Source organism: Kogia breviceps, chromosome 13 (genome assembly GCF_026419965.1).
Source record: "Kogia breviceps isolate mKogBre1 chromosome 13, mKogBre1 haplotype 1, whole genome shotgun sequence".
Classification (NCBI taxonomy): Eukaryota; Metazoa; Chordata; class Mammalia; order Artiodactyla; family Physeteridae; genus Kogia; species Kogia breviceps.
In genome coordinates, this window is record NC_081322.1 from 66,906,686 (window position 1) to 66,931,724 (window position 25,039).

Consider the following 25,039-nt stretch of genomic DNA (forward strand, 5'->3'; position numbering starts at 1 on the left):
TATGTTTATTTGAAAACATAAGTGCTGAGTCTATCATCAAGTGACGGCAGCAAAGACTGCTTAGATCACGCATGCCTTTCTATTTGCTGTTAAGTAGTGACAAACATTACCTTGGAATAGGAAAATTATTCACATCGGTAAATACTTAAAGCTTGGCTTCATGAAAAGATCAACTTCCTATAGGCAGCTCTGTGTAGGGCTGCTGGCATTAAGCGACCCCAGAGCAGATGCACCCAAGTTCAGACTTCGGTGTCCTCGCTTAGACTATATCCCCGTCATCCACGAGGCAGAGCACCAAAGGAAAGGAATACAGCTGCAGAGGGCAAGGTGCTTCCCTAGAAGTCTAGTCTTATGGTGGGACCAGTGCTACTGAGCCCATCTCACTGTTCCACAGGATGGCACGGGAAATGAGGAGACCATACATGTGCCAACTCTCTGAAGATGTGGCAATTTTAAATAAGGTCCCTGATGATTTTTGAGCGAAGACCTGGCAAAAGTGTGAGAGGGAGAGAGAGAATTGTGTGCACAGCTGGGATTCTAAACGGAGGGCAAGGTCAAGCTGCACGGCGTGTTCTCACAGCAGCAAGGAGCCTGGTCTGACTTAGTGGAGAGAGAAGGGAAAGCACAGGTGCTGAGGTTGGGGAAGCAACGGGGTGAGGGAGGCCGATCACACAGGGCCTCACAGAACATTGTAAAGACGTTATTAAACTGTCTGAGAAGGGTTTTAAGCAGGGAAGTTACACGGCTCGACCTATGTTTGATGTCTTACAGCGTTGCTGAGGCTGCTGCGTGAAGACTGCCCGGCTTGGGGTGAGGGAGAGCAAGAGTGAAAGCAGGAAAACCGGTTAAGAAAAGATTGCGATAGCGCCGAGTTGCCTCTCCTTATCAGGCATTGGCATCGTCCAACCCACACCTCATCCCTGTTCACTAAGTCAACTTTACTCATGGTCAAAACAGCCAGGATCAAACGCTTGTACAAAGTGTTTCATACGTGCACGATTTGCATGGAGCAACAGGAAACGGCAGACTGCCGCCAAATTTATGTTCCCACAAACTGCACCCTCTCTTTTGTTACACTCAGAGCAGTCCAGAGTCAGGAGCACTTGTAAGATGATATGTATCAGTATGATCGACAAGGTAAGCATGCATGCAGTGCTACCTGTAACCCACCATGCTGTAAGCAAATTCACTGAGTACTGTTTGGCATGTGGGCCTGGGCAAACAGCACTATTAACAGTGTCCCAGGTGGCTTACGTTCACCCAGTCAGCATCCCTTTATTGGGTACGTAGCCTTGGGGATAAAAAAGATAAGGAAGACTTGGCCTCTGTCCTAAAAGAACTCACAGTCTAGCTCAAGTCACAGACGAGTAAACAAATAAGTGCAACCCGGTGTGTGACAGACGCAATTACAAAGGTATGCAGGAGGTCAGGAGTAACACAGAGAAGGGAGAAATCAGCTCTACCCTCTGGGAATCAGGGAGGACTTCACAGTTTTAAAGCAGGAAGTAACAGACAGAGGAGGAGACTGGAGCATCCTGACCAGGGAATGGGAGATGAAAGTTCTGGAGTTGTGGAAGAGCTGTGGGTCTGTTTGCTATTTCTGGAGTTAAAAGGGAGAGGGGACAGGGAGGCGTCAGGTGGAGGAGGATCTCCTGTTATGTTAAATGATAAGGACTTCATTCCATGCACACTGGGAGCCACAGAAGAATGACCCCATTAGAGAACAGTCCCCCTTTATCCACGGGGGATACGTTCCAAGACCCCCAGTGCGTGTCTGAAACCGAGGATAGTACCGAATCCTACGTACGCTGTTTTTTCCTATACATACCTATGATAAAGTTTAATTTATAAATTAGGCACAATAAGAGATTAGCAGCAATAACCAATAATAAAATAGAACAGTTATGACAATATACTGTAACAAAAGTTATGTGGATATGGTCTTTCTTTCGGAATATCTTATTGTACAAATTTAATGTCTTTTCCATCTTAAGTAAGCACTTATCACACACTGTGGCTGTAACTTTTGCAGTTTGAGGTGCAACAGCAAAACTCGCATGAATTTCTTTTTCCTTCCTCATAATTTCACAGACAGAAGATTCCTTCTTACCGTAGATCTTAGCAACCTCAGCATATGATTTTTTTTTTCTATCCTTACGTTGAGAAGTTCACCTTTTCACTTAAAGGAAGCACTTTATGGCTTCTCTTTGTCTTATCTGAAGTATCAACATCATTATTCTTGCACTTTGGGGCTGTTATTAAGTATAATGAGGGTGACTAGAACACAAGCACTGCGATACCACGATACCACACCAGTCGATCTGATAACCGAGATGAGACAGCTATTAAATGACTAACGGGCGGGATACCCTGAGCAAAGGATGAGTCCCGTCTCTGGCAGGACAGGGCAGGATGTTGGTAGATTTCATCATGCTATTCAGAATGACGTGCAATTTAAAACTTATGAATTATTCCTGGAATTTTCCTTTAATATTTTCGGGTTACAGTTGACCACGGGTAACTGAAACCGTAGAAAGTGGAACCGTGGATAAGGGGGGACTATGGTATTTGTATTTTAGGAAGATCACTCTGTTTACAGTGTAGACTCAAGAAGAGCTCAAAGGCGGCAAGAGTGAAGATAACAAGAGTAGAAGACCATTCAGAAGGCCAGGTAAGAGCTGATGAGGGCCTGGACCACAGTAAGGATGGACAAATGGCTGCAGACACAACAGGCCTTCAGGTAAAATTCATAGAATTGGAGCTACCTGAAGTATTTGACAGGAAATACTGTGGTAAAAACAACACACACACACACACACACACACCATTTAATTTGATAGAAAATGATACATAAACCCCAAACCCCTGAAATTACATGAAAATATAACACTTCCTATGCCTATAATATTGATACATAATTATATAAATATAATATGAATTGTAAGAGACATAAAAATTAACCCTAATTAATGTGCAGTGTCTTGTGTGTGTGTGGTACACGGGCTCTCCCTGCTGTGGCCTCTCCCGTTGCGGAGCACAGGCTCCGGACGCGCAGGCTCAGCGGCCATGGCTCACGGGCCCAGTCGCTCCGCGGCATGTGGGATCTTCCCGGACCGGGGCACGAACCCGTGTCCCCTGCATCGGCAGGCAGACTCTCAACCACTGCACCACCAGGGAAGCCCTGTGCAGTGTCTTTTACAATTATTTTTTAAATAACTGTTTGAAAAGAACAATTTCAAAAAAGTTTTGAAAACCCAGTAAAGACACTTCCATGGAAAAGAACACAGGTTATATTAACTATACGTTAATTTGTTAATTAATTGAATTTTTAAAAAGAAAGAAAAAGAACACAGGTTACTCACTTCCAAACCCAAGCTCTGACAATAAGTAAATTCCTTCATTACTCTATGATGCTTCCAGTAATCTAAATAAGTAGCTAAGTCTCAAAACAAACCCACAAACTTTTAAAAACAAGTAAATAAAGGAAGAGTATTAGTTAAAATATTTCAATAGAACTTCATCAATTTAATAACTAATTTTTTTTGCAATAAAGCAAGGCAGCGAGACAACAGAGATTCCCAACTTCAAAAGAAAAAACAGGGCTTCCCTGGTGGCGCAGTGGTTGAGAGTCGGAGCGGCTGGGCCCGTGAGCCATGGCCGCTGAGCCTGGGTATCCGGAGGCTGTACACACACACACACACACACAAAACAATCAAAGGTTAATAAAGGGACGTCTCGATGAACCAGATAAAATATTAAGTGGCCCTCACTGTCTCTCTCACAACTTCAGTAGAAAGAAAGAAAACATTACATTCACTGCACTGAGAATATTATTCTTATCTCTTTTTATTAAGACACCAAGATAAACTCCATTGAGCTATTTTTCCAACGTACATAGTGACCCTCAGGATAAATATTACTTGTTTAATTTTACTATCAAATTTGGGGTTCTGCTTTGACAATATCTGCTAATATTTTTCAGGGTATTTTTACTGCCACAAAGGAAATGTTCTTAAATCTTATACTGTTAAGGATTTTATGATCAAAAATAAATTACAGGTATTTACATAGAAACAGGATCTTGACCTTGCTGCTTTTAGTCTGCCATGCCATTTTCCTCCACTGTAGTATCTGAAGTCACTGCTAATCTAATTATGCACAAGGCTTCTGTTTTCTGCAACTATTTTATTAGGGAGGACACTGGGATGAAATTATTTTAAATACAGCCAACTCCACACGATTATCTAGTGTATGGATTATTCATTACCCTTGATATCTAGAGTAAGGTCATTCTCTGGTCATTTTGGTCGTTCTCAGAAAGGGAGAGAACGGAAATCCAAATGATTCAAATTTTATAATGTTGTTAACACATATGGCAATGTCCAGAAGAACAGAATGAAAGCATTTTTAAAATTGCAGCCAGGCATGTCAGTTACCCCGTCTCCTGACCTGCCAATACCAAGATCATCAATCATGCCTCTGCCCAGCTGAACACGGAACTGGGGCTCCAACAGAACACGCTCCGCTCCATGAGAGGACACGCCATTATCATTCCTCCTCTTTTGGTTTTAATTGACAAGAGTAAGTAAGCAAGATAGGGGAAGCACAGAATAAATAACTACTGGTCATTAGTTTCCCTTGAGGACCTTCCAGAGTGCTGGAAACAAAGCAGGAGCTCATTAAATATTGTTGAAATCAATGCACAGCCAGAAGACCATGCAAAACATAGAAATGCTCCATATCAAGTACCTTCTCATCTAAGCCACTCACTTTACACTTTTTCACAATTATCCTGCATTTTCTCTTTAATTCTCCCTTACGTGCCTTCTCTGCTTCTCCACTGAAGTATGAACTCCATGACTTCAGGGCCTGGGTGCTACATTTCTCTGTATCCCACACGTGGTACTCAGTGAGAATTCCTCCTAAAAACTCTCACAACTCCACGTGAAAAGCAACATATGGTCTCATCTACAACTGACTTCTACTTTTTGACTACATAGACATCTAGTAAAACAGCTCATGATTCACTAGATGTAACATTCAAAAGGACAGTAATTCACACCCTTGACTTTTATGGTTAATTAAGTCAAAACATCATCTGCCGTTAGACTGGGTCACATCACATGAAGAATATAAGGACGGGTCACTGCTGTTACTCAATTCATTTTTACCTTCCAGAGTACAAATGTCAATGCAAGAGAGTTTTGAAACTTGCCATGTGCTTCAACAAGAGAAAGCACACAGGTCCTTACTTGTGATTGCTTTGGACACATAAATACGTATATTCTAGTTACTCTTGAGGCTCAGGAATTTTAGCCTTAGCTTCTCAAGTATAAGCGGTAACACTGGATTGTAAAGCTATGGGTCTATGTACGGATAGATATCCACAAAGGTAACCACTCAAACCCTTTAATCTGATGTTACTGATAAGCAATCTAGCATGGAGATTCACTATAAAAAGAACTTCTAAAACAAAACTTCAAAGAACTGTTTTATAAAATGAACATGCAACTTATTCAACATACTACCTACACTGATAGCAGGGATTCAGTGGGCTAATTGTGCAAAGCCATGCGACCTGGAGATGTAGGCAGGGAGCAGGGCAAGCACTCCGTCCGGCCTTGCAGCAGCTGCTGGATGGGAGGGAGAAAGCCTGTAGAACCGGACACCTCGTCAGACAGAGATCCCTTGGGGGGGTGCGGCGGGGAAAGGGAAGAACACAGACAGGACCACTGACACAAGGCTGACTTGTTAAGCTACACTGCCCTACTTCTGGCTGTCACTGCTTGATGGCAGTATATGTATGCATAGGAGAAGCAGGAGAGCAGGCTTTTAGAAACCTGTGTATATCAAAAAATGTGAATATAAGGTCGGGGGTTAGGGAGCAGGCTGAAAGGAAAGTGGATGTGGATGCCTGTGGTCTAGGCAGACAGATATAAAAGAAAGATGCTACACAATCCCCATCAGACCAATATGTCTTCGATGCTTATTTATTTGCAAACAAATCCTAATATGGCCACCGGGCATTCTTAGCACTGACTGATAATCCTTGTTAGACTTTTAGCTTATTTGATGCTCAAAGAAAAGAAAAAAAGAAACAAAACTCCAATCCTGTGTAAATTTTCTGAAAGATTTTCCCTCTTTTGATCTGTAAGCGTAAACAAATGTCACTCTGTATCTCTCCAAAGGAAAGAATTATGTGGAATCAAGATCAACTGTTATAATGCCCCTGAGGCAACATGTCAAAGTTGGGAGCCAATTTTCTTTTGCAAGTCAAATATGAAAAAAGAATCTAAGACCACGAATTCTGATCTATAGGCAGCTTTTGAAGGACTTTCCCCTAACTGCACATGTCAAAAGTGATAATATTATCCATGTCCAACTATTTCTAAGAACCATATAAATTTACACTGTATTATGCCACCATTTATCTTCATGAGGCTACTGTATCCCCTAATACTGTAAGGGATAAAGGGCACAATCTTTTGTATTGTTACATAAACAAGTCCTCCCTCTACAAATCGCCCCTGGTCTTTACAATAACTTCTTTATTTTTCACAAGTCAAGTGTACAGTATTTGCTTCATTTCCTAACTAAAACTAATCCATGCAAATTCACAGTCTCTTTCCCTTTGGCGTTAATTTAGATGGCGCATCTATGATGGAAATCCTAAAGCCGCGTGCTCACATGTACACAATCTTTAACAGAAACTTGACAGCAGTTGATTTAAAACAAAGCAAGTCATAAGAAAGCAACCTCTGGCAAAGGCCAAAGGAATTAAAACTACACCCTTTCGCGACCACAGCACCACTGTATCCACCCTTTGAACATTACAACCCACCCATTTACCAAAACCACAGCTTATTCCTGATTTAGAAAAGTAAAGTTCGTGGACTTACTAAACTACATAACTCCAGCCAGAAAGCACAAATGGCTTTTCTATGCCTGGCAATTATACAGCATCTGAACTAAAAACCTGTGTATTTCGGCTCAGTATCAGCAGACCACTGTGGACCCCCTTCTTGACATAATAAACAACTGACATCTTCAAAGAGCATTAACTAGTCCCTCTTGTGCCACAGTTTAACAGACAAGAGCAAATGGCTTAACCCACATTATCCATGAAGAAGGGTGCGCTTAATTCTCAGTCCATGGAATATAATTACTGTCCCCCTAAGCACATATTTAACTTAGTTCTCTCACGTTTCAGCAGTTTTATTTCCCAAAAGAAGGGGGAGGGCAGGTCCCTGAAAGGTTTTAGTGAGGCTCCTCTTGGCACGGGAAGAATGTGATAAACAGGGAAAATACAAGCATGCGGAATGTCTGGGCGAGGTTCCTTTGTAAACCTTAAATAGTGCTCCCCCACTGGGCTGTGACACAGCTCTGAATGGAGAAACCATTTTAGAGCCTAACAATTCAGTCTCTCCAGTAAACGTTCTAAAAGGAAGACCTCAGAAATTCTAAATATAAAACAAGGGTGTGTTTAAGAAATATTGAAATAGTTCCCTCTTTTCCGCCAGGACTGATATTTTTCTTCACCTTGAAGAAGGCAAAACATGTTAAACCTGAGAACAGAGACCAGCAATGGTCTGAAAAGGAACTTGAAAGAAATCCAAAAACTCCTTCTGGCCAGGATATCAAGGGCCAGCACTTCGTGTGTTCATTTCCTCGATGTCACCCCAACACCTGTTTAACCCAAGCGTTTGTATAATTCATCAGTCTTCTTAAAGAAATATGCAGAAAGTTTATCCACCATTCCCAAAGTTTTCTCAGTGCACTGTTTCAGAAAAGAGTTCCATGTCCTAACTTTCAATTGTTGTAAAGAGCAGAAGATTCCTCCCAGGATGTAGTTTACCATTGAACTTTGCACAAGTCACATAGCATGCGGATATGATTGGGGGGGGGGGGCAGTGCTGAGGACACGTAACAGCTATTTTACCCTTCTTAGAAGGACACAATCTCAGGTTGAATCTAATTGAAGGAGCATTTTTATTTTAGACATGCAAACAAATGAATGACACTGAATTCCAATACAAAAACTCCTAACAGGGCCAAAAATCGTGAACAGAAATCAGTGATAGAAACAAAGAATTCTAGATAGCAAATTCCTAAAAATGTTTAAATAAAAAAAAGTCAAGTCACCTTTTCTGGGCTGGATTCTGTAGGTCCAGTTTTCATCATCCGCTTCCACCTGCTGCCCACAAACTGAGAGCTCTCCATCACTGCGAAACAGCCTCTTTGTCTGCCTGGACAAGGAGGAGAAATTTATCCAACTCACAGCACGTGAGAGGGAACCTGGGTTTGACTTGAGTCTGAAGGAACCTGAAGAGCCTTCCTTTTTCATCTTCTTTCACATCAAAATCAACTATAGACAAAGGACAGTCCAGCCAACAAAAAGCTCGTTTTTAAAAATCGTTCCAGGTCCTCTCAATGAAACTGCTCCTTCCTACTTGTTCAGACAATACTGAGAGTCAGCCAGGGCATTCTGCAGAAAGATTGCTTCTATGTCACCCAATTATAAAGAAAAGAAAAATGAGAGATTAGGAAACCAAAAAAAAAAAAATTTTTTTTTTTTTTTTTTTACCTTAGCCACATTGTGGTACCTGGTCTCTAGATCAGGACCATCCACAGTCCCTACCTCGCCTCCAGAAAATATGAAAATAAAAATAACTAAAAGTATAATTTTAAAAATGAAGCAGGGTGTTCATTTCAGGAACGCTTGTCAGGACTTGGTGAAGAACAGGACCAAGGCACTCCGACTCTTTGGTGTGTACCTAGCATCCCATACTGTAATCCTACTCCTCTCCCAGGCATCTTTCCCCACAAGGGCAGAAAGCCAGCCGTCTGTTGCAGACAGAAGGAACTCTTCAGGCTGCAGAGAAAGATTCAGCGTCAACTCAGGCGCCTAGTTTAAAGTTCACCCACACAGGTGACTTGGGAGAAATCAAAGAGTTCAGCTCACTTGCCCTCTTTCCTGTCTGTGAAGCACTCAGGAGCCACAGGACTCCACAAACAATAAAACGGGCTGTGTGGCTACTGCTTGGATTACAGAGTAAGCGCTCCCATGAAAGGCGATAGGCTTTCCCAACACTGAAGCCACCTCATTGGAGACAAAAAACCCCGCCTCCCTGCAGTCAATACTCCAGAGGCAGCTCAAACTTCTGAACTCCGGCAAAGCTACAGAAACGCATACACACTTCTGGACACTTTTTTTTTACGCCAAAACTTAATTAATTATCATCAGACCACACTTCTGGAAATGGGATTTTGAGAAGGAGCTTTCAAAGATTATGTAGTTATATACACATCCAGCATTCCTAGCTGGATTTAGGAATGTCATCATCTAAGGAAATGTACTTCCAAAGGGAATAAAACTGACCCAGCTATTATGTCACTCCCAGCTTTCAGCGAAGGTGAAATGCAGCCGTTCTTGCACCTGTCATTGTCTCTCCTGTCTTCCACCAGCAGCCAGAGTCCGGGGCTGATGACCCACTTCTGCGTCCCCACCGGCAGCCCGTGGGGGTCATTCCTCTCTGGCTTTGAATGATCATCCTATCACAGAGAACCATAATCTGAGAGCTATGCTAGTAGCTTTTAGCTGTAGGCTCTAGCCCTTTGTAAACCCTTAATCAGGGCATGCAAAATATCCGGAGCCACATGTTGGAATGAATTTGGGTGCATCATTTCACCCAAGGCCAACATAATTCCATGGTCCTAGGGGTATAAAGAACTTCTGCAACTTTTCATCATAGAGACTTGGGTCAGTATCCTCTCCCCAAAGTGTCATTCAGAGTAAGGGCAAGTAGAGAACTGGGTCCATCTCACTCTCCTGTACTCACTCTCCTGTAATAGCAAATACATTAAAGCTAACAAATTATAATAGAAAATAAACTTAGATTAAAAATAATAAAAGCAGGATTTTGCATCATACATCTACTGCAATTCACTGAGATTGTAAGAAAATGGCTCTACACGCTTACCAGGACTGGAACATTTATAGAAGAAAAACAGAGCAGCTGCCAAGTGTTCCTTGGATGGACAGCTCATATTACTATGGAAACCACGACAGAGAACAGGTACTAGGACTAAAGGGCAAAGGTGCAGAACAGTCCAGGTAGCAAAAACATGGACTCAGTATAAAAGCTCAAAGTGTCCTCAAGTAATCATGTAGTTTAAACCCCTCAATTTACTGATGGAGAAATTCAGGTCCAGAGAATGTATGTGATTTGATCACTATTATAAGGGCAAAAATGATATAATTACATATAGCATCAATGGCTAACACCAAAGTTCAAATATCCAATATTCTTTCTGAGTCAAAGACTTTGAGAAACTCAAAATATAAAATTAAACGTAGAAAAAAAAAAGGCCCTCATGCCAGAAAATACAAAACATCCCAAATGCTGCTTACCATTTCAGATATTCATGGGACCCCGACATCCAAGTATGCATTCTTTAAGGATCCATGGACCCCAAACAAGGAACACAGTGGTATCCCCACTGATGTCTACATCCTGCAGTTACAGTTTTAATTTAGAAATATCTAAGCCCTGAAATAAATCTCATGCTGTTCTTCATATTCAGCAAGTGCTTTTGAACATTGTCCCCAGACCAGCTTCCTTGGAGTGTGCACAAATACACATACAATTGCATAGCTTAATTGATGTTATTAGTAACTGGTGTGTTTTCCTCTGGTACCTCCTACACACATCTGAAAAAGAGCTGATGGGAGGGGCTAGAGGAATATTCACCGCCAAGCAATCAAGAAGCAAAACTGGTCCATTCAAGGACTAGACTCATGACTCTTCCTCAAAGTAAATACACACTTATGCTGGACTTCAAAGAAACGTAATGGATTTCCCATCATTCACAAGACCGATGGACATGTTTGCATATAACCAATTCTCCATCTATTAGTTATTCTGTTTCTGTTATATTGAGACTTGATTATTAATATCTTCACTTATGTAAAAGAAGGTCAAATAACTTAACTACTTTGACAACTGGACCAGAGTTCCCCTGTGACCAAGATAAAATATAATGACTTAAATCAGCTTTGTAGGAAATATTTGTATTTTAACTATCTGTGTTAGATTAGGTACTCCAATTAGCTTAGAAAAACACAAGTGAACTGCTTAAAAAGCTATTACATTCATTCAACCTATATTTATGCAACAACTAAGATGAACCACACACTTTAAGTATCTGAACTATCAACCCTAGGGTCATACAAATCTACCCCTACCCGCAGCATCGGGGTCATGGCTACTTTGTGCCACGCACATCACATATACTATTGCTAATCTTCATAATAACCCCACAGTGGAAAATCCCTACTTTCAGAATATAACCTGTTTCTTCAAATATCAGATTCCACTATAATCTTCAATGTAATAAACCATCATAATTTAACCACTTTTTCCCAAGAAAATCTACAATAGAATACACTCTTCCCAGACCTTTTAAACAGACATGCTGAACAGATTTTTTTTATCCACACTCCTTACTGAGCAGTGCTTTCCCATCTCCCCCCTCACTGTCAGGCTGTCAAAGTGAAACTTCTGTTGTCATCATACGTGCCAATAACTGCTCCCTACCTACCATTTTGCCCCTGCTGAGCATCAGGCAACAGGAAATCAGATAAATAATCTTGCTTAAATTATATGCTTCATGGAGTCATGAGCACCCATGGAGTGAATACATAGCTTTAGTGGAAAGGAAGGGCTTTGTTACAGTTGCCTCCTGGCCAGCACCCTTGTCCTTTCACTTGCAAGATGGAAGCCCAAGGGTTGAAATGGTTGGAGGAGCAGCCTCTAGATAACGACCCCCAGGTGGACCGAAACCGGCTTTATGATTTATTACCTCTTTAAGTTCTTAGCACTTGAGGGTGGTGAGGAAGTTACCCAATGTTACTGACAAAAAGACAAGAAATTACTCTGTATTATTTCAGGAATGATTTAAGTAATACATTAAAGAAAAGTTAACTATAAAAACTGGGATGCACCAGAATATATTACTAAGGGAAGTTCTAGAATCATCTTCTTTGAGAATTCCTGAGTCAAATACCCATTAATTCGGAAAGATTTATTATTTATATTTCCACCAGGAGTCAAAGGGATAGATTGAATACATTTGGAAAGTCCTTGCCAAAAGACACAATATTTCATGTTTCGCTATATACTGACATCCTTAAAGATGAGTTAAGCTCAAATGGAAGTTTTTGATTTAATAAAAATTGTTAAACATGACAGGATAGAGGATTAGACAAATCTCTCAACTCAATCAGGCATGTAATTGCTGCCCTTGCCATCTGTGTAAAATGCCAGCCAAGAGTAGGAACTAATTTCAAGTGCCATCAGTTTTTTGGCCTCAAAGGCCACAAAGGAGCATTATAACTTTCAATCTCCATGTGTACCTTTTCTGCCCTGACCCTCTGTCACAGAGTCTAAGCTCCTACTGCTAGCCACACAACAGGGCAATAATCGAGAGATACACTGCTGGGGCAAAGGATAGCAACTTTATTGGGGAAGCCGGCAACCAAACAGAAAAGATGGTGGACTTGTGCCCCAAAGAATCATCTTGCCTGAGTGAGAATTCAGGCTCCTTTTATACTAAAAGGGGAGGGAGTGAAGTCGAACATTTCCTGATTCCCATCAGCCTCCAGAGGGGATGTGTTAATTTCATCTCCCCCCCCCCCCCCCCCCCCGCCCCCACCGCAGTCATTCACAGGTGGGCCTGGCCAGGATATTTCCTGTGAGCTAAATGAAGGTATTTTAGCTTAATGCTCATTACCTGCAAAGCAGGGTTCCCAGAGATTGGCCATTATGTATAATTTAAGCTTACAGGTAACATCCCTTTAGTGATTAACTGGTAATAGAATACAAAAGGTTCTTCTTCTTTATTACACCTCTCCCTCAAACCTGGAAGAAAGAATAGGGGAGGCAGAACGCTGATGTCAGAAACCAATGGAGAACAGTGCTGTAGGGTCAGAGTTGGTAGGGTTGCTGGCTTGGCTGGAATGGGGCACACAAACAGAAGCCTCAATGAACAGAGACAAGGGTGAAAAAAAAAAAAAAACATATACCACAGCAAGAAGAGTCACTCTGAACTGTGTCTCGTTCTAAAACAGCCCTGACTGGGTAGAAGCAGTGAAGTGTGTACCCTATCAGATTACCCCATGAGTCACAGAGACCATCAGCTTCTAGGACAGGGTGCAGTAGTTTTTCCAACTGTCATCTCTTGTAAATAATTGAAGAGTAGATTCAAATGCAAACTTTCTATGAGGTAATTTGTACACACGAATAATGAAAGCTTATCTCAACATCTAGAAGTAAACAGTTCGAGCCAGACATTTATAACTAACAACAAAAAGCCCATGTTGCCCCCAGGGCCACAGCAAGCTAACTCCTACAGTACACTAAATCCTCCTTCCTCATTCACCTCCCACCCCCTGCGGCATTAAGCAACTGATTTACTCAAGAAGGAAGTCAGAGAAGATGAACCATTGCCAATTAACTATTCAGAGAGAGGTCTATTTTTAGGGTGCTCCACACCTACCACTGCTTCAATACTTAAAAGCAAAAAAAGCACTGCCTTTACGTTGAGCTCTAGCTTTGAAAGTCAGAATAGGTCCCTTTCGATGGAACTAAGAGTGTTTCCCTCAACTGGAAAGATTAAATGCAAACACTTGTATTTATGTATCACCACAAGCCTAAATCCCACCTTTCAGTGTCTTCATGTCTGAAAAGGACTCCTGAACAGTTCTGACACCAAGCCTTAGTGACACTGTTCCCACAGGATCACTTGACACTGGAGCAATATGGCAGCACATTACTGCTCTCAACCCCCTGGGATGCGGCATGCTGCAAGGGGGTAAGGCCTGTCCCTGGTCAGAAGCTGTCACTGATGGATACTGTCACTGATGTGTACTGTGCACTGTTAGGGGCTTGCCAAGAACGCAAACTTTGCCCCAACCTTGACCAAGAAAATGTCCCCATCCGAGAAGTTCATACAAGAAGCTCCCCTAAAACTGAGCATTCACTTTGAAGTTCAAGGACGAACCTACTCTGAAACTGAAATAAAACTCCATATAAAAAAATGTTTAATCATAATCTCCTTTGTACTTCATCCCTCTCCAGATCCTCGTAATTATTATTTTTTCTACTTACTCAACCAGTTCTTCACAAACTTGTCTTGCACATAAATCACAGGAAGTCTTATTAAAACACAGAGTCTGATTCAAGTCTGGAATAGGGTCTGAAATTCCGAATTCCCAAAGCACCCAGGTAGGGCCCTGGACCATCTTCGACTTAGCACAGTACTAGCCAATAACGTTCCCCCCAAACCAGGGATCTCATCCTTTTCCCTCCATGCTTCCTACGGTACCTAACACACAGCCAGCACTAACCAAAGCTGGTCACAAGAGTGAACAACAGAATCGTCTACTCATTCCCGTGTTCCCTCTTTCTCTTGATCTTACCATGTTCCAGGTCAAAGAGATAATTTGACCTTTATAACTAAATTCCATTCCTTTATCACTAAGTTACAAAAAGCAGAAGTAACATTTGTAAACTGTTAAAAATATATAATCTGAATTAAAGGGTTAATAATAAATTTCCATTATCCATAGAGTTATACTGCATCACTTTGAGAAGAAAGAAGGTCATTAACTGCTAGGCGGCACGCTTTTCTTAACTTGTAAGGACATCTACATTGCTTCCATCCACCAAAACTCTGGAATTCAATGATCCCACCCAGAACCTGGGGCAATCAACAACGAGCCAAAATCAGAAAAGCAGCCCACATCCTACCTGGTAATCCATGCAGACAGGCTGGGACCTCCTGGGTTCCACCATGTAAATTTAGTTGCTCTGTGGCAGTGGAAAATTTTTTTTCGTTAAGTTTTTCCTGGTACATGATTAAGACAGAGAATTTTTTCAGTCAACCTTAAGTGACCTTCCAAAATGTTCATTCTATTTGGCTCTATCTTTAAAACTATATTCACTATGGCTCTCCAGAGCACACTGAATATATCTTTTTTTTTTAACAGATATTTTATCATTTCAGCTATTCCCTTTATTATACTACCAATTCCATGCTAAACATGTGTTAAATATTGCTGATATCAGCAATGATTCTACTGAACCAGACAAATGTGTGAGAAATAAATGAGACATTCAAACATTTAAAAAAAAAAAAAAAAAAAGGTGGGAGAAAGAAAACTTGAAAAGTTCTGAAACCAGTGAGCAAAAGTGGCAATGCCCGCCCTGCTTTCAGCCACACTGTTCTAACTGGATCATTCGCTGCCAGCTGGATAGGTAAATGTCGAGTCAGAATGAAAAAAATCACAAACTCTCCTGTTGGTTTCTTCCCTCTCACAAAAACCCTGTGAAATATGTATTATCATACATATTTTACAGATGCAGATACCAAGGATAAATGTGATAAAGTAACTTACCTAACAACCTCCCACCAAGTTATTAGGTGGCAGAGTTGAGACTTGAGGCAAGGTCTTTCCTACTCCCAAATGCTCCCTTCGACCCTGCAGACAGCCTCAGCCTCAAGCCTCTCCCCTGGGCTACTCCAATACCCTGGGAAAGGGGGCCCCTGCTTTCAGCTGCGCTCCGCTCAGAGCTGTCCTCCACCGGCCAGCTCACACTGTATTCTAGGCCCCCGGGCCCTTGACCCTTTTATGCCTCCATCTGCCAAAACACCTCTCATCTTTTTCACCTGCTTAACTTTTACTCAACCTTCAAAATTTCCGCCAGGAGCTACCTCAGTTGAAATAAGCAAACGTTTATTAGGCTCTATTCTGCTTAACTACTGCTGCATAACAGGGCACCCCAAAACTCAGTGACCTAAAAACAACAATCATTTAGGATTTCTCACGATTCTGTGGGTCATCTGGAGGCCAGCTAATCTAAGCTAGACTCGGCTCGGGGTGGCTCTGCTCCAGTAGGCCGGAGACTGAGAAATTTCCTAGGACATGGAAATTATTTTTAAAACGGGGGCAGTCCCAGGCGCACTGGGATGGTTGGTCACCCTAGGGATAACCTGTAGGGCTTCTCCTCCCTCCTAGGACCAGCAGGCCAGTCCAGGCTTACCTTTCTCATGGCAGTGGCACCAAAGAGCAAAGCTCAACTGCACCAGCTTCTTCTGCATCAGGGCTGCTAACATTCATTGGCCAAAGCAAGTCACGTGGCCAAGCCAACTTGATTGGGGCGGGGCAACACACTCCACTCACCTGAGCAAGCAAGGGGAAGGCGGTGCCTATTTCTGAATCTCATCCACTACAGGCACCTGCTGGGCAAGTTACTGAGGGTGAGAGACTCCTAGGACATCATTCCCGACCTCAGGGATTAGACTGCGTTAGATGCCACGTTCCAATGGCACACTATGAAAAGAAATGCTGCCCTTCCCCTAACACATCTGAAATCATGCATTTGCCGCGGAAGACTCTAAGCTGCCCAAGTGGGAAAACCGAGGCATGTACAGTACCTAGCATACAGTAAGGACTAAATCAATGCTTGTTAAACTAAACTGGTCAATTATATGCCCTCCATCATCACAGTCAACTCTCTCTTATATATACTCCAGTTTCTTTACTGGACTACCTCTGACACGCTCCCACACAAAATGATGGATTACATGCAGGGGTCAGCAAAGTTTTTTGTAAAGAGCCAGAGAGAAAATATTTTAGGCTTCTTTTTTTTTTTTTTTTTTTTTTTTTTGTGGTATGCGGGCCTCTCACTGTTGTGGCCTCTCCCGTTGCGGAGCGCAGGCACAGCGGCCATGGCCCACGGGCCCAGCCGCTCCGCGGCATGTGGGATCTTCCCGGACCGGGGCACGAACCCGTGTCCCCTGCATCGGCAGGCGGACTCTCAATCACTGCGCCACCAGGGAAGCCCAGAGAGAAAATATTTTAGGCTTTGTCAGCTCTACGGTCTCTGTTCCAACGACTCTATCTGCCATTGTGGCAAAAAAAAACACCAGACCGTATGTAAACCCATCAGGGTGGCTGGGTTTCAATAAAACTTTATTTATAACAACAGGTGGTGGGCTGTATTTGGTCGCTAGACCATAGCCTATTGACCCTGGGTTAGAAGAAGTAGGAATGGCACTTGGAGTTGTGCAGACTGCACAAGCACAGACAGTTCAAACTATCTGTGACACTGACAGTTCAGTGTTTCCCAAAATGTGTTCCTGAGGATACCGGTATCAGAATCAACTTGGATTGGGGTAGGGGAGTTAGGAGGCCAGGAGGGCTTGTTAAAAATGCACATTCCTGGGCTTTCCTGGTGGCGCAGTGGTTGAGAGTCCACCTGCCGATGCAGGGGATACGGGTTCGTGCTCCGGTCCGGGAAGATCCCACATGCCCCGGGGCGGCTGGGCCCGTGAGCCATGGCCGCTGCGCCTGCGCGTCCGGAGCCTGTGCTCCGCAACGGGAGAGGCCACAACAGTGAGAGGCCCGCGTACCGCAAAAAAATAAAAAATAAAAAAGTCTGCTTCGAGAAGAGCAATTCAATCTGATGATGACGACTTTGGCTGTCCCTGTACAATCACATTTGTCACAATCTTAAGTAATAAACACTTTTACAAGGAGAAATTCAGAAAACCAATAGCCTAAAAGACACTTAAGACGTTCAGAAACTTTTGGTTGTAACACTTGCTTTCCAGGGTCAAACTGAATGTGTTAAATCAAGGAAATTTTTGTTTCTATAATATGCTTCTTTAAGATAATGCCGTGGAAAAGAACTTCAAAGAAGGATGAAGTATTTCTTCTACAAAATAAACAAGAGACCATTGCCACTGATGGCAGACTGGAGTGGGTGGATAGAGACTGGCTAGCACAGACGAAGGCATTAGTTATAGAGACTCCCAGTTCTAATCTCCCTTCTCCCAGCCCAGCTACTCTGCTGTCTCCCTGAAACGTAGAGACAATTACGACAGGCTTCCCTCAAAGGGCGCCAAGTGAGCAGCACCCTCTGTTCTCATTCCTGGGCTCAACCCCCTGCAGGACAAAGACACCAGGGACCCTGAAAACTAACTGGGGAGATGCTGACATCACTAGCACTTGATAATTGGTAGGTTATTTTCATCTGCAGCAGCAGTAAAGAGGTAACCATTGATCTTACGGGACTTGAAGTAGAGGTGGCTGGTACACAAGTGGAGACGTCTGGTAAGGCCAGAAGCAGGAGATTAAAATTGTGGCTGCACATATAGGAAGGGGATGGTGAGCTGCAAAGGAGGGTCAGACTCCCAGCAGGAAAACAGTTCACTCAGCGCCAGCTTTGTGAGGAAGAGAACCAAGCATGCAGGCCTCACCTACACAGACAAAATTCTCAAGGAACTGCACCTGTGTCATTTTCTCAAGGAACTGCTAGGCCCATTTCTCTTCCCAAATGAGGTGAGGCCATGAATGGTTTGAAGAAAAGTGTGAAATCCTGACAGGTTAAAAGGAAATACTACAAAAATAGCACAGGTGTAGCTTACCTCATAAGTAATGACAGCTGTGTAAAATAGCTAAAACGTAAAGAAACTTCCAAATTTCATCACCAAATACACGCATGCACACACATACTCAGGATGTGCTCCAGCATCTTCTAAAGTTCAGTTTGCTGACAATTATTTGGTAGAGGAGGAATGAATACAGAAGAAAAGTACCAGTTACTGTATAGTTCCATAAAATACACATTATTGGTTAGAGTTGATAAGAAAATGCTTGGCTAAAAGTAAATTACAATTCAAAATAAGAAAAAAGTTAACGGTGTCACATAACCTTTAATTTATCACATAGTGCAATATTGCTTGTTCAGGCCATAGGAAATTATAGTAGGTTGCAGCCTGTATCTGAGATTAGGTCAAAGGGTGTCACTTAAGGAAGTGACATCATTTAAGAATCACCTAAGTCAGGTAAGAATTAATATGTAAGCATATGCTCAGCCATTTCCAGAAGAGACACCCTTTACAAAATGAGATCACAATGAAGCCTGAGGAAAGTTCAAAATCGATCTTACTTATCTAAGGGACAGCCTCATACTAAAGAATAATTAAGGAATCAACACAGCCTAATAAAATGTTTTGCCACCAGCCTCGTAAAGGTAGGAGAGAAAGGTGAGGACAGAGGTGATGACCAGTAAGCATTTGTGGGTGTGCAATGTCCAGAGCCGAGCAGTGTCTGGAACCCTGTAGGCTCCCAAATGTCTGATGGCCTCTAGCACCGCTCCAAGAAACACAGAATGGGTCAGCCCCAAGTGAAACTGCATTAGCTTTTTAAAAACGTTAAGTGCCAAACACAAAACCCCAAACCCAATCTATGCATAACCTACTGAACAAGAATCTTTTACAAAAGGTGATTCTAATATTCACCCACGGTTGAGAATCAAGGCACTAATACGATTCCAGCTGGGCCTGACCCATCCTGTGTCTCTCTGGCCATCAAACACTTTGTCTGTGTAAGGTATGCCCCCTACCCCCAATTAAGAAACACCAATCTTTGAGAAAGTTTACACTTTGTTTACAGACAAAGCTAAGTTAATGCTGGTTCTGTGTTTCAGCTAACTATTTAAAGGAACAATAAAATGAAGAAGCCTGCCATTTTTCCAATTCTAACTTTTTAAAATGTTTAAAAGAGCATCATAAGATGCAAAGCATAAATTAGTCTCCTCAGAAGCTTCCTAGACAGCATCGGTGTCACTGGGGCCTGGGGGTGCGGGGGAAGAGGGGTACCCATCTGAAAGGCCGAGAACAGACACTGCCTTCCACAGTCACTAGGAAAACTAAGTCTTACACTCAGGCTGATTGTTTGAATTACAGGAGTTTGGGACCAAAGGAGATCTTAGAGATTATTCTGTCACACACTTTCATCTTACAGATGAGGAAACAAAGAATCTGAGGGGTTTTGTGTGACACTGTGACACTAGCTCCGTGGCTGCAGGAATTCCATCTAAGTAGTTTACCACCGTGTGGCCCAGCCTTTAACAGATACCCCAGAACATTTTTAGAAATTAATTGTCAGGTCATCAGCAAAGCTGGGACCCAGAGTCAGGCACAGTTTAAAATAATGATGATGATGATGGTGATGAAGGTGATGTAACTACACTGAAAATAAACTGATATTAAGAGAGGTAAAGCAATTCTCCAAGATTACACTCCTCCAATATTCCGGAGCCTCAATCCTATCAGACTTCACCGTGGTTTTGAATTGCCAGAATCATTTGTCCATAGAACAGACATGAGGCATAAAAAAACCATTCTTTCTGAGATTAACACAGGTAACTGATCTCTCAGAATGTGTCATTGTTATTAGTACTTTAACACCTGGGCTGGAAGAAAGGTTCCAGAGAGGAGAGAAAATTAACTTTGTCAGATTTGCAACATTAAGTATACAAGGTTTAATTTAGAGCAGATGGCCTTATTAGAGATAAAGACTTTTTGCCTCATCTATGACCCATTGAAAATCATGCTCAAAACCAGACATGGTTTGCCTGTAGTTGACCAGCAGGTGGCAGAACGGAACAATCCATCTTCTGTAAAGCCCCAAGCAGTAGAGGCTTGGGTAAATTCAGGGATGGAGTATTTGTAGTATTCAAACACTCGCCAAGCCTGCGTTAGGAACCAGCAAAGAATCCTGCATAAAACTCAAAACCTGACGGTATCTTATAAAATAGAAACAGTTGGGTATCCATTCACTTCAATAACCTACGGGTTAAAATTCAGAAGTGTCTTTCATACTTACACAGGCCAGATGGGTGAGGAGCTAAAGAAGAAACATCACAGAGGGCACTGTCCAGCCTTTAGGACATTCGGGCATCCATGTCAGTGTTTCCTAAACTTGCCTGCTCATCGGCACGACCTGGGAGGTGCTTATTAAAACACAAACTCTGGGGCCCCATCCCAGACACACAGAATCTCTGGGGAAAGGGCCAGGGAAGCACCTGGGGGGCTGATCAGACAAGTTTGGGGGTCACTGGCTGTGTACTAACTACCTGGAGGGCAGGTACAGGTCAGGGTAGGCATCGACTGGCTGGGCGAGGCTGACTGACCTCACTGCTCAGCACGGGGTAGGGCCCTACGGCTGCCCAGCAAGCCTCCCCGTCAGCTGGGGGACCCGCCAGGGTCCCCACCCCTGACACCGCACCTGTCTCTCCTCTTCACTCCAAAACCTCACTTACCCCATCTCCCCTCTCCTTGTTCACTCCTGCCTGCGGCTCACCAGCTACAGCATGAATGAATTTGCCTCGTGGCATTTTCAGTCCCTTTTTCTAGAGGCTGCCTTCCTCTCCCTCTGATCCCCTCTACTGCAAACAACAAAACGCCTCCCCGCAGGTGCGGTCTCAACACAAGTTCCGTCTGCAGCAGGGACAGGACAGCCCCCCACTCGTGGCTCACTCTCACCCTGTGAGTCCCTAACACCTCGTGAATGGGGAAAACAGCTTGACCAAAAGTTGGATCGCCCACCTCCACTGGGCCCTCGTCTTTCTACAGTTATTTCTGCGCTTACTTTGCACGTCGCCCAGGTTGCTCCAAACCATTAGGTTTTCCTTTCAGCCTCACTCCCACCTTCATACCCAGACTCAAAGATAACCTTCCGAGACGTCCCTCTACCTTTCTCCCGTCTGCCCTAAGGGAAATCCCCGCAGCTTCCAGCTTAGTTTGATCCATCTGGGCCTCCACGTTATGCCACGTCAGCCTTGAACCGCAGCCCTGATCTTGTCAAATGCTGCTCAGGAGCCGCCGCTGCTAATCTAACCCAGACTTCTCAGTCTTTGATTTAGGCCCCGTCGGCAGAGGCCAACCCACCCCCTTCAGTACCCCTTCCTTGGTTGCATTATTTCTGACCCTCCAAAGTGGTTGTTTATTTATGCACATCCTCACCCCAAGAACTTGCAAGGCACCACGAAGTCGGGCATATGGGATTTCTTAGTTTGCCATAGGTAACTGATGTCTAACCACCCATACATACTATCCCTTCTCCTGTCCACCAGTGATGGGCAACTCCTTGAGAAGAAAAATGTTAATTCTGTTGGTGTTCAGTACAAATTTACTGAATAGATCATGTAGGAAAGCAAGGCTTTTCCACTTTCCTCCCCTTTCCCCCCCACAAGACATACTCATACAGCACAGAGAGGAGCACAGCACAAATATCTGAATTAGGCACAGCTGGATTCCAATCTTGATTTCAACACATACTTATTGACAATTGGATCTGGGGCAAGCCACTCTGAATCCAGCCACCCACTGAAAACATACGAACAAGAACAATAATACTGCCACCTAGTGGGGTTATGAGTCAAGCACATAGCACTGTAGGACACCCTCAACGCATATATGGAAATCATTATTGTCAGGCATATCTTTTTGAACTGGAGAATTTGCAAAATACAATCAGAAAACAAATAGGTAAGGGACTATTGGCACCAGTTTATCAAAAAAACAAAAACCATTGTTAGTAAAATATTATACCGTGGTTTAAGCTGCAGGAAGAAAAAGGGATAAAATTACAGAAACTTTCACATATGATTTAACTTTGAAAGTTACCCTTTAAAAATATTTGGGGGCTTCCCTGGTGGCGTAGTGGTTGAGAGTCCGCCTGCCGATGCAGGGGACGCGGGTTCGTGCGCCGGTCCGGGAGGATCCCACGTGCCGCGGAGCGGCTGGGCCCGTGAGCCATGGCCGCTGAGCCTGCGTGTCCGGAGCCTGTGCTCCGCGACGGGAGAGGCCAGGCAGGGAGAAGCCCGCGTAAAAAAAAAAAAAAAAAAATTAAAAATATTTGGTTGTTTATTTTTTTTTCGGTACAATTATTCCCTGACAATTGATGTATTCTCATAGCCATAATTAAAGAGAATTAATCATGACCCTCAGAATACTGTGCTATCCCCCTTCCCCAAAACATTCAAGTCAGATTACCACTTTTAGAGAATACATAGGTTAGTTTCTAACAGGCATAGCACTGATATTTCAATGTACCTGTCAATCTAGCCTGCATGAAAGAAAATCATTACATGAAAATAGTAGAACACAAGATTATTTTTATACAATAGTGACTGTGCAAAAACTACGTTGCAAGAGCTAAAAATTAGGTGCAGGTACGCAGATTGCTGTTCTTAATGGAAAATGCCTGTGGATATATTTCAGTAGGGTGATCTCAATATTTTTTTAAAACATAGTGAGGTATATTGAACAGGGTAGCTAGGAGCTGTTTTACAGCTTTTGAAAAGAAATCCTGATAGAGCAAAACTTTTGCCTGTAGACAATAATGAACCTTTCTCTGACAGCATCACATACGCATCATTCTATACCAAATGCCATAGTCACAGGAAATCAGTTGCCCACAGCCTTACAAATCAAAGTTTACTTGCTTCCTCATTTTCTGTCATGGACTCCCCTGGCCATACTCTGTCATTGCAATTCACTTCAAAATTTAAAAATAAAGGTTTGCTTCATGGAGCTTTGATGAATCCCATCTGAAGGCCATTAAAACATACACACCCACTTCCACACAAACCAGAAAATGCACAGAATTCAGAGGCTCATCAAGTCTTGAAGCTGGCAGTTGTCCTAGCAACAAATAATTCACGCTACCCCTTATGGGAAGAAAGAAGGCCGAGAGGTTTAGTGATTCGGCCACTGTCACCGAGGCAGTCAGGGGCCCTTGTTGGACTGGAACCCTGGTTTCTTTGCCCCATCCAGGTTCTCCCTGCTTTACCACGCCTCCGCTCTGGCTCTGAAGTTAGTGAGTCCCCCTTGATACTCTTCAAGTTCATCAATGAGTCATGTTTCCGTTTCCTCACTCTGTTCCAAGTCGTCTTTGGTAGCACAGAGTTCATTCATTCACAGTAACGCTCACTTGCTTGTACAGAGTTACCAGCACACTCAAGAGTTATGAATTACACGTCACCTTCAAATCGGTGAAGCCAATGGCTAACTAAATCTAAAAATAAAAATAAAAAAAATCTAACTCTTAGCACTTAAAATACTTCCTTTCAACCTACTGTAAAACAACAGCCTATTTAGGAGATGAAAAGTGAGTCATTGCTTTCAGCCAGCAGACGGGTTCCCCAGGCACAAACTCGCACATTATACACATTATACTTCATGGGCCTTTTAAATATTTACTTGTTAGCAGTATTCTTCCTTTCAGGTCAAAGATTATAGTACTTAGCAACACAAAGAAGGCAGAGGGATATAGTTATGAATTAGTAAACTGCTTTGCCAAGCCTTCCATTTGTTAATTCAGTCCAACTTCAAAGGGGAGTTTAAAAAGAGGTTCAGCTGTCAGAAATTGACCCTCAGAAAATCACTGAATCAGAAAGTGACTTGGCCAGTCTTTCCCAAACTGATGTTAAGGAAAAAATACTTAGTTGTAGGTATAATAGGAGCAAAAAGTCTCTTCCTATGCAAATAAGTTTGTTTAACTGAAACAAAGTTTTAAAGAGATTTTTTTGTTATCGTGTTAACCACAGGATTTTCCCAGCTTTTGATATGCTAATGAATGCTGGAAATGTCCAAGGATGGGGTGAGAGGGGATTTTAGTTTATTTGATCACATCTATTATCTGGAGGGAGGCAGGGGTGTTGGGAATAAAATATGAGAAACACACTACCCCGGTTCCTCTGTTCCTCGCTTCCAGGCAACAGAGTGGAGAAAGGACGTTTGTTTGTTTTTTTTTTTTTTTAGGGTATTTTATTTTATTTTTGGTTTTTTGTTTGTTTGTTTGTTTTTAACATCTTTATTGGAGTATATATACTTGTGCTTTAGCAGCAGAGAATAGTAACATTCCCATTCACAACTATTTCAGGATAAAGTGAGAGTCTTTATTAAATCAAATGGGGATTGGGAGGAGGAGCCTGAACAGAACTAAATCCCTAAGAGCTTAATTTCTCACGGCCACCAGGATTAACAATTCCTCTGGGCTTCTGAAATCGCTCCCTGGCTCTCAGCGAAAACAGCCTCCTTACCTGTTCCTGTGGAATGACTTGGAGTAGTGGAGTACTTTCCCTGAACTCTTTGAAGTTCATGCTCTAGTCTAGTTCAATGG

At 42.7% G+C, this 25,039-nt stretch overlaps 1 protein-coding gene across 4 annotated transcripts in view; it reads right to left on the minus strand.

The window, feature by feature from the left end:
• The window catches only part of NHSL1 (NHS like 1), a 300,877-nt gene that overhangs the window by 119,852 nt on the left and 155,986 nt on the right, over positions 1–25,039 (minus strand). The window contains exon 1 of one of the 4 annotated variants that reach the window (XM_059083400.2): positions 8,143–8,344. The exons of the other annotated variants lie outside the window; for them this stretch is intronic. Coding sequence (XP_058939383.1) covers positions 8,143–8,344 — 202 coding nt within the window. Of the gene's footprint in view, positions 1–8,142; positions 8,345–25,039 lie in introns of those variants that run through there. 4 annotated transcript variants of the gene reach the window in all.